General features: G+C 55.4%; 2 protein-coding genes across 2 annotated transcripts; one reads left to right on the top strand and one right to left on the bottom strand.

Moving 5' to 3' along the window:
• Positions 1-4,547: 4,547 nt before the first annotated feature.
• Positions 4,548-6,320, top strand: BESB_051200 (rhoptry protein ROP18; the record flags this gene model as incomplete). Its single annotated transcript, XM_029363555.1, has 1 exon — positions 4,548-6,320. One exon carries the CDS (start codon positions 4,548-4,550, stop codon positions 6,318-6,320), a length of 1,773 nt encoding a protein of 590 aa, XP_029214985.1.
• A 2,623-nt stretch (positions 6,321-8,943) lies between these two features.
• On the bottom strand, positions 8,944-10,386 carry BESB_051210 (transporter, cation channel family protein; the record flags this gene model as incomplete). Its single annotated transcript, XM_029363556.1, has 1 exon — positions 8,944-10,386. One exon carries the CDS (start codon positions 10,384-10,386, stop codon positions 8,944-8,946), a length of 1,443 nt encoding a protein of 480 aa, XP_029214986.1.
• Positions 10,387-10,631: the final 245 nt, after the last annotated feature.

The raw sequence follows: 10,631 nt of genomic DNA on the forward strand, positions 1-10,631 counted from the left end.
CCCATGATCTGCGAGAGTAATCTCGCGCGGTATCGCAGCCAAAGCAGCGATCAACTGCATGGTAGGCCTTTCTAAAAATCAGCTTGCAGCTGCATCGCCACTGCTGCTCGGCGGGTTCTACAAACCCCGACAATATCGGGGACGAGTTTAATGCTCACCTTCGTCCTTCCTCCTCGTGCCCGCTTGCCGAATGCGCCCATTCTCACAGCCGGCAGGGCTACCCGGCCTCGCGATCAGAGGCTCCATATTGCCTCTACCGCTTCCCGTCGCCTCCTACGTTGCTACAGCCATGCTATCAGGACTCCAACGTCTGGGCCAATTGACAGTACGGCCGTTTTCAGACCCCCCACTGGCGGTCTTGCTGTGCAAACGAGCGACTACCTATTGCCAGCAGTGTCTTGTCGACCAAGGGTGACGAAAAAAGCGGGAGGAAGTTGCTTGACGCTGCCTGCTGATTTACGCTTTGAGACATGAACAAAATGAATGCGTCGCTCCACGTTTGGTGCTTGCCTTGCTGGGGCATTGCCGAGCCAATGGAACCAGTGCGCGAACCGAATATTCTGCGCTTCTCAGAAACGATTAGAACAGATCTACAACAAGCTCGGATCCTGAACCTGCGTCAGCTGCGTGCACTTTTGACGCCAGCGATAAGAGACAGCGTTGCTGAAATATGGACCTCTTTCAATTTGAAGCGGCCCTTGTGTATACCACGGCGTGCAAACCAAGCATGACTAGACCATATCTTATTCTTGATACTCTAACCAGCAATAACCACACTACTCTTCATCCAATGAAAGACGCCGCCCGGCTTATTGATGGGCAGGATAGTACAATGCGCATGTGACTAGTTGCATTCACGAGGACTGCAGATCCGCTGGTGCCTAGAACGTTTACACTCACTGGCGATGTCGCCCGAAATCCTTATCTTGTCGGACGCTCCGCGGGCGAAGGAGGGAACAACTCTGTCTCAAAGCGAGAGCCGTATTTTGTGTTCGGCTTGCTAGCGAGGCTTGGCAAAAGATCGGCCCGGATTTTTGAGCATGTGACTTTCCAAACTGCACAAAGCTCCCAACTGAGACTGAGTGGACAGCTCCGCCTGCTTGATATTGTCAAGCCCCACAGTCTCAGCGAGAGAAAAAACAGATGCGATTTTTTTTCCGCGAGCGTTCACATGCAGAGAAAAGGCGCGTCGTCACTTGGATTTATCCATCATGTGAACAAAATCAAGAAAAACTGACATCCTCGATGCTGCAGCTAAGCTGTGTGTACATGATGTGCTCCGTTCGAAAAAACCTGGTGCACTGGGTTCGATGCGCGCTGCGCGTACCCGCGCCTTGCTGCGCCCTCCCACTCTGGAGTTTCGGAAATCCACACACGGGTCGACAGCATCTTCCTCGAGAGCGCGCGCCACTTCCACCTGCAGATGCATGGATTTGAGGCAGCTGCGATCTCTTGAGACAAAGTATTTACCCGGACCCGCTGAGTACCTCCACTTGGTGTCGCCCGTAGTCCTCCATCGGAAGCAACCTCGACAAGAGGCGCCTGCCCTCTACACATGTTTCCGCAGAAAAGGTTCGAACGGAGCAATAGCAAGACTTGACAACTTGCTTCGGGCCGCCTGCATTTTCGAGCTATCACGCGCCGGCTTGGTTTGAGGAAAGGACGCGCGTGGAGATATCGGCACTTCTAGACAGTCTCACCTCTGCGTAGGCTGACCTGAAGGTCCACGCCAAAGATCTCCCCTACATCCCGTCGTATCGACGAACGAACATAGGGCGCGAAAAGTAGGATGCGAGGGAGGAAGCACCGAAATTCACAAGTGCACAACAGCAAGGTAACTGGTATGGGAAACCACTGGAAACCAAGATCTTCTATTTCCAGCCGGCGAAGCACAGGAGGGGACCCAAGTGTCTGTTGTCTACATCAAAAATAATTTGTGATGAACTTGCGAATCTGAACCATAGACACAACTATGTTTCAATATTACGAATGTGGCGTAGAAAGTGAGCGACTCCAACGAGTGACGATGAATCCAAACGAGTGGGTACCAGCCAGCCTCGTGTCGGTGGAGTCAATTCAAACACGACGGCATTCCCATCAGGATCCCCCGTTAAGAAACGAAAAAACTGGGACAGAAGAGGCTCCCTCCGGTATGCATACGACGATTCTGTGAAGCATGCAACTCGAAAGCATGTAAGTGCACAGTTGGCGGCATCCTAAGAAAGCACTCAGTCTAATACCCTAAGCCAACGTCCGCGGCGCTGGTCCGTGATGCCAAGGTAGGAGCCTGGTCGAGAAAGTCGCAACAGGCTCCCTTTTAACACTCACACAATTGGGCGAATGTAACGCCTCGCTGCTCTCGGGTACCGGCACTGCAGTGATCGAGCCGTGATAAAATCCGATGACGGTCCATAGCAGAAGGCTCGATACTGCACTAGCCCTCTCTTATGCAGCTGTGAGTACACTTGAGGCGCATGTCTTGTATAAGTGAGGTCTTCCACGAGTGCTTCGGCTGATCTATAGTGTACGATCCCACAACTGCGCCACCCCCCCCCCTCCGCTCCCCTGCGAAGGCGGGGCTCTACACGGAAGTGGCGCTCGCAACTCAGATCCAGGAGCGTGCCACTTTGGGGTTACTTCAGATTCCGGTCCAAAATGCTGGTGTCCTTGTGTGGATGCCTGGAGTTCTTCATAGTGGACGTTACACAGTCGCGTCACCAGCAGATGAGCGGCGCTGCATTCCTCTCCGCGTTCCAGGACGTGAAGCGCGGATACAACCTCCCTTCTGGCTCGTTGCCTCAGAGGATCACACCCGCTGTCAGCCAGAGCTGCCTGCACAACTCTTTCACGTGCGCAACTTTAGAGAGGCAAATTGCCGATGTCCACGTACGCCACAACGCCCTGCGTCAACACTGCAGCACAACTCGCGCATTTCTTTTTAAGTGAAGGAACTATATCCGCACTTTCCAGTTTCCACTCCGCGCAGGTGGAACCAACAGATTGAGACGATGGTCAGATGGGTGCAGGTCTAGCGTAGATGTGTGTAGTTCTGGTGTCGGAACGACGGACTGCGTCTCTGCGTTCAAGATGGCACGACACAAATTCATGCAGCACGGGGACAGGGGAGGGGGGGACGATGAATTCAAGATGTGAGTACTCGCAATGACTGCTATGTCACTCTGTTCCACAGGGTATGGCGCAATCAGACTTCCTCCGGAAGCCTTTTCAGAGCGATTCGCTGGAGCATATTCAACTACGCGGCGGGTGTTCATCTCCGTCCTCGACCTGCGCCCGCGTCTCGTCCAAAGAATCTGAGAGAACATCTTGAAAGTCAAGCAGGACTTCTCACACTTCAGTCAATGCGCAGCGAACACAGACAGTCGGGACATTTGTGTGCGGTAAACAGATTCTCCTTTGCAAGTGTTTCACCGTCATATTTGTGTAGTGCCTCAAAAAGTATCTAGGCTGTTTTCTGCACCGAAAAAAAAAAGCCTCTCTGCTGCCCTCCTGTGCTCGAAAATGCTAACGGCAAGACGGGGAGTGTGTTTCAGAGAAAAGGGATGTTTAACCGGGAAGCTAGCGTCTAAAATATATAACCATTCAGCTCTGCTGTGCGCGCGTTGCTGACCGTAGTCACCCCACAGCAGGACATCGAATGCCCACTGATGAGACGCCACTTGGCTAAACGCGAGGTCTCTGGGGCACTCTACCGCAATATTCTACCACGCTAAGAAGTGATCCCGATTTGGCGTTATGCTTCGCTGGCGCCCTGCAGTTTTTGCACTGGAAGAATGAGTTCTCACCTGTTGAGGCCGGGTATCCAGCGAACTGCGATGCCCCAGCATGCTACACACGTTTGGATAGCGATTCTGTGGAAGCCCAGACAAAAGAGCTGGAATGCGTCTGTCGCACTCGTATAGCGAATGCTTTTGCAGTGCCATTGCGTTGCTGGTGCACCAACTGAAGCCATGCGCATGCTGTTCTCCACGTGTCGGTGCGCAAGACATCAGCATTGCGCGACCATGACGGATGACCATCTCGTCTCGGAGAATTAGACCTGAAGACTGATCGGCAGTTCCGTGTAAGCAGGCAAGGCCTGCTACCCGGCGCTGTGGCGTCCGCTTCTGAGTATTAGTGCGATCAAAGCTCGAGACGGGCCAACACACCATAAGCACCGCTGGCACTCGCCCCGGCCGTCACTATCGCTTACGCATGGTGGTAACCTCGGCAGCGTGTTTGATGGCAGGTCAGAATCACTGCATTATATCCCTGCCCCACGGCGAATGCCTTGAGGGCTGCGCTCAGTGGATCCGCGAGCCGCGCGTTGTCTTGGTTGATCGCGAAAAACCATCAGAAGCGACGCGAGGCCGCTAGCTGACGGCTTGCTCCTCCTTTTTAGCGTCACAGACTCCGAGCCCCGCCGACCAGCCCTGTGAGACACCCTCCACTGTCCACTTCATTTCGACAACAGATCGAGTTGAGTTCTCGCCACGATGCAATTGGAGTCACCTATGCTACTACGCACGTGTTGTCGCTGAGCCTGCATAATGATGACGCGTACCAACGCACCCAGACACGCGGCTCCCCTCCTGTGGCTAGGCATCACAATTGTCTCGTTCGTCACCCTCACACGTGGGGGGGCTGGCCTTGTGAATTCGCACTTGAAGACTCACTCACGCGCACTGCAGGATGCCCCAGTGCAGGACTTTCCAATCGGATACTGGAAAGACATCGGCAAGCACGCTGAACTCGCTGGAGAGAGAAATGACGACAAGCCAGGGGCCATCTCATGGCTCGAGAAGAACACTGCTGGGGATGCGCAAAGAACTGCAACAGGCCAGCTCACCACGCGCTGGCAAAGAGTGGCTCGCCGTTTGGGCTTTGGGAAAAGAAATAGGGAAGTCGCGGAGTCTGCAGGCACTGTCCCCGCGAAACGGCGCTCGACGTGGGCGGGAAAAATTGCCCAGCATATGCGCCGTGCTGGAGCACTTTTGCGGCGCAAACTCCCAGCATACTTTTCCGGTCTGCGGACGCGCATTCGCAACTGGTGGAGGGGCATGCCAGATGTTGTGAGATTCCAGCCGGAAGAGCCGGGAGATGCCCTTGTCGCTCGTCTACTGGCTGAATTGCGCGGGATAGGCGGGCGGCCTCAAGACATCAAATGGGAGCACGGAGCTTTCGACGACTGCGTGTCTTCAACCTTCTTTCCTCCTGATGCCCCGGTACAGGTTGTCTCAGAAATTACGGGAAGCTCTAGGACGTTTGTGAGAGGCCCACCTCTCGGGACAGGCGGCTTTGGCATCGTGTTCTTAGCACGAGACGTAGAGACCAATGAGGAGGTTGTTCTGAAGGCTGCTATCAAGGACGGGGTCCTTGCGGAAACGATCCCAGCCAGTGTGCAGAAGGAAGCATTTTTCTACCGTCAGCTTCCAGGTGTGAAAACGCCAGAGGATGCTCACCTGCATCTAAGGCTCCTAGTTGCCGCCGACGTTGTGAAGGTTGCACACGCTCCAGCGACCAAGGCGTGCGCGTCCGGAAATTGGTGGTCTAGTCAGTGGGTCCCCAACTTGTTTCTTGTCATGCCGAAGGCAGAGACTGACCTGGAACGGCTTACAACAACATCATTTGAAGAAGGCCCCACTGTCAGCGAGAGTGAGCTCGGCCGCGCTGCACGCTTGCAGCTGAGCATCGGCATCATTCAAACGGTGGCCAACCTCCACGACCAGGGATTAGTTCATGTCGACATCAAGCCAGGAAATTTCGTAGTCATGAGTGACGGGCGACTCTTTCTCAGTGACTATGGCTCATGTGAGAAGCTGGGAACGGTCAGGATGCATGTAGGGCTGGCAATGGGGTACCTCCCTCCCGAGTTCACGTTGTCTGGCGGGGTACATTATGCACAGGCGTTTGACGCGTGGCAAGTCGGTCTATCTCTGTACGTGCTTTGGTGCAAGGACAGGCCTGAAGGGATTGGCCGTGGAGTGGTTTTGGATTTTAGCAAGTGTCCTGTGGATCCGCCAGAGGCAATCAAGGACCTCATTCGGTGGTTCCTACAAAAGGACGAGGGGCTCCGGCTGCTGCCTTTGCGTGCCATGCGAACTCGGCAGTTTCGCCAGATAAAGAAGGAGGTTGAGCGGTCGCTGCGACATTTCGCCATAACAGCCTCCGTTAGAAACAGGCGAAGAGACGCAGTCGGTGAAACTAGAGCAGGCGTCTTTGGCGGAGGCTACGGAACGTCCTGGGGAACGTGGAATGACGGATACGATGTCGACAGGCGTCGAGGCGTAGCAGCGTCGATGGAGGAAGTGCATGTAAATTAGGAGCTGGGTTGCAAGAGGAGGAGAGGGCAGGTCAGGTCAAACGTGGAGGCGGGATAGGGGTTTTGATTCGCTAGGATTACAGAGATGGCATGTAAGAACCAGCAGAGAAGGCCTGACTGGCCGTGATGCAATGCTGCACACAGTGTTCCGCGGGTCTTGTCTGTTCGTAAAATTGGTTCTTCGTTCATCCAGAGGTCTGCACTCTAATTCTACCTGCTTCCGGTGTAGTATCTCCGCACTACCTTTGGATTCATCTCGATCCTCATATTCAAAATTAACAAAGTGCATAGGACGTCAACGATGTGGGATAATCTGTTTTGTCAAAAGGATGTCGTCATCTCCCTGTCGTGAACCGGAGGGGCACACGTGACGTCGCCCCGCCCTAACAGACTATGGCTCAGCTTGTAGGGGTGTTTACAGGTTAATCGATCTGTTTGATTTTTGTGAAGCAGTAGAGTTATTGAGGCGCTGGCGATCACCTTTGTCCCCTCACCTCCCACACCCTGGGATGAAACGACAGGTCGCAGGGAGTCCCCACACCTCGCGTACAGACGGCTGAGTTCAGATAGTCTCATTTGCGCCTCCCCGTCCTATTGCGGCACGCTTGCCGGCCGTACATCTGAGATGCGGAGAATTAAGAAATAGAAGGGAAATCTCTTGTCGAGCTCATATCTACGTTCTGGCTTAACTCGGCCCTCGTAGCGACCGGCCCGCCAGTCTCAGTTGCGCAGACGGTAATTGCATGGACGTGGAGTTATCGAAACAGCCACGCTGTAAAATGGTGGCACTCTACCACATTTTGGTGAACACACGCCGTATGTGGGCCATCACGCGAGAGCAAGTCTGATGTAGTAGAAAGCGGGTTCACGCGTGTCAGACTTCAGTCGACCCGATACATGATTTGGCAGAACCGGTGTCGCTGAGCGGTGCAGCCAGCTGCTGTCGGTGGTTCCCATACTGCACTGAATGGAACTGTAGCTCACGGCCCCCTGTATTAGGAAGGATGGCGGCGCGCATATTGCCGTGGCTGTTTGAGCGAAGCAGGGGGCGCCTGGTGCCTTAAACGCTCTTTACCTGGGGATACCTGGGGACGCTAAGGAGGGACTGACACTGCGCTGCCGAATTCGAAGAGTGATTCGTGTTCCCAGATGCTTCGCAAGATCACTGCGGATCGAGTCGGCTGTTTATGCCCATGGCCGTCTGCTGCTACCTGTAATGCGTAGGTCTGTCCGAGATGCGGTGCGTTCCCTCAACCCTCGCGAGCAGGTTCTGCCTTGCGAATGGGGCAGTCGAGTTTCAAAAGCGTGGGAGTCGGAACAGGCTGAAGCGGTTTTTGCTCAGGGTGCTTTCATGGCAGGGCAAGGAACGTTCGCGAGACCACAGGGGAAGTCCAGTTCGTTGCGGGAGGCGGGGAGGGGCATTCACTCTCTACCGTCGCAGCCGCTGCGACACAGTATAAGTATCCTATGATACGACAGAGCTCGCGTAGTCAGCGGATGTGGCGCTGGCGGCACTGCCTTCTTTTAGGCGCTTTGGTGCCCAAACATGTTAGAGGGCTCAAGCACCCGGCGCTCCGCGTGTGGTGCGTGGTATGGTGCAGCCTTCGTCCACTCAGCGCCTCAAGCTGGTGTGCAGTGTTTCAACCGTGTGCGTGGTGGATTCTGGGGACCGAGCCTTGCAGCACCACGCAGCGGAACTGGTGTATCTCCCGATTTCGTAACTCATGGTTTGGTATTCAGCAGCGAGCAGTCCTGCGTAGGTGGTCTGCCTCCAGCATGCAATAATCTACTGCTGCGAACGTGTCACTGCATAAAAAAGAGGAGTCTGTCAACCTTGGGCGTGCGAATGCGGCCAGCCCCCACAACCCGTGGCAGCCGACGGCAGCGGCATGAAACAGGGCCCTAGTCAGACCGCCACGGAGCTTTAATGGTCTGCCAACGGCGAACAGAAAAAAGGCTGTTTCATTTGCATTTGGACGGACCGTATCACACTCGGGAAAGTTCAGCCGCATTGCCCGCAGGCACAATTCATCGGTTCCTTAGCACGACATTTCGCCACCGGACGTGGTGTGTGGCGACCGTGTTGCTGCCCCTTTTGTCAGCACGGCCCGAGTGCCTGTTTGGCGAACAGTGTTTTTTTCCTTAGGCGTGCGTACAAGCTGAAGACGCGCAGAGTGTGCGCAAAGCACCCCCGTCGTTGCTCGCCTGAGATGAAGATTGTCGTCGTTCATCCGCAGGGCACAGTGCGGAGTCAGAGATGTGAAGCTCTCTGTAAAACCCTCTGTTCGGGTACGAGTGACAGTCGGGAAGCAAAATGAAGGGGGCATTAGTCTTGCTCAGAAGTCGAAGAAGGGTGGAATGCGTGTGGCGTGATAGCGCAAGAGCCTCTATTTCCACGTATTTTTGATCTGGCGCTCGGTCGCCATTGTCGCGGGGCCAGGGTGGATACGCGGCGGTGTGCCCACCCTGGCGTGTTCGTAGACTCTGATAGCTGCTTTTGGGGCCGTGGCACCTGCTCAGAGTTGGTAGCCCATGTTTCTCAAGTGTGTGGCGAGATCCACCTGTCCCTGTCTGAGGCACCAGTCAGCGACCATTTCTCGATTCTTGCCTAGGCGTGTTGTGCATCAGGGATCTTCCGTCTGTGAAAGGTGGGTAGTGATGCATGATGTGAGGGGGCCGTCACTAGGGGAGTTCTCCACTGACGCAACTTGCGGCAGACTATCGCTTCGACTGGCAGAGCGTGCGCTGAGACGTTCTCTCGAGCTGGTTTCCTTTGTGGTCGTGCCCTCAGGTACCAGCATGCAGGACTCGAAGAGGACGCGGGGCGCGAGGTCAACGTCGGTGCCTGTCATGATGCTTCCCCGGCGGCTGTTGGAGCTCGACCCGGGAACGCTTCCACGCGTCGAAATGGACTCTGGCAAGCTCATTCTGACCTGGTCTGACCCGCCTGCCCCCCTAAGATGAAGTCTCTCTGGCTGCGGCAGGGCTTCCGAGCTGCCGCCAGACGCTGTCGCAGAGAGCTGCGAGCTTCCAGCTGCAGAGTCCACTCGAGACCGCCGCCAACTGCGCCGCCTCGCGACCCCACTGTATCTACGATCGATCTGGCTTGCGCGGTGCCCTGCGCGGCCGCTCGGCCGGCGGAGGTGGGCCGTTCGACTCTCCATCGCGAAAGACACAAACCGAGCGGCGCACCACTCTGGGTTCGCGAGCTTTCCGTGGAGTCGCATGCGCTGTCTTCGGAACCAGCTCTGGAGCGTCTCCGCGGCCAAGTGGTGGCGAAGGTCGTACCTGGTCTCCACGTGGGCAAGCTCGGGAAACTTCCCCATCCAACTGCTGATGAGGCGCGGATTCAGCTCGACCTGGCCGTCCTGCATGTCCATGACGCCGTGACTCATGGCGTGGAATTCGCACGCTCGCTTGGCGCAGTTGAGAACCACGTCCCGAAGATGGACTCGCGCCCCAGCGTAGACTGGAAGGCCGTATTTGGCGATGTACTTGAGCACTTTCTGCCGTTTCTCATCGGGGTGAAAACGGTGCTTTATGCCCATTGGCTGGTCGATCGTCCTCAGGAGGGCGATCATGTCAGTGAGGCTTTTGTAGTTCGTGCTGAGCTCGTTCTTGGGGTTCCAGCGTTCAATCAAGACGCGTTTCTGACACGAAATATTCCACAAGTTCTCGTCCTTCACTGTGTCCATGTATTCGTCGAGGACAGCGGTGGTGAAGAGATCCATGAGGATGAAAAAAACGAGGACGATGAAGGAAATGCAGAAGACCACAACTGTCACGCGGAGCAGTTTCTGGTCTGTCGCGGTGTAGTGCATCCGCAGCTGCTGAAGAATCATGTGCCAGTCCTCGCCAGTGCAGCTGCCTATCAGCGCCATCACGGCCCTCGGCAGCATTTTGAAGTTTGCGTGGCGATTGAAGTACGTTTCTACTGGGGCGCCGCTGAAGAGGACGACCCCCAGGTGGCGAAGAAGAAAATCGAGAGGCCCAGAAGCGTAAGCACGCTGAGGAAGCTCTCCATAACTCGCGAGATCGTTGTAAAACAACGTCTGGAAAAAGGGCATCTGGCGGTATAGGAAGCGCGCGATCCGGAAGAGGCGTAAACTTAGGAGCCAGGAGGTCAGTGCGTCCACGCGCCAGACCACCCCATCCACAAAACGACGCCAGCGCCAAAGGTCCCAGCGAGCAGGCAGCAAAGAGAACAACGTCGAGGATGTCCAACGCCTCGCGAAAAAAACAGACGGCCGCGAGCAAAGATTCTCGTACCGATTTCGATGAAAAAGAAAGCAGAAAGACACACAATGGCGAT

This window comes from Besnoitia besnoiti (assembly GCF_002563875.1).
Source record: "Besnoitia besnoiti strain Bb-Ger1 chromosome Unknown contig00037, whole genome shotgun sequence".
Classification (NCBI taxonomy): Eukaryota; Apicomplexa; class Conoidasida; order Eucoccidiorida; family Sarcocystidae; genus Besnoitia; species Besnoitia besnoiti.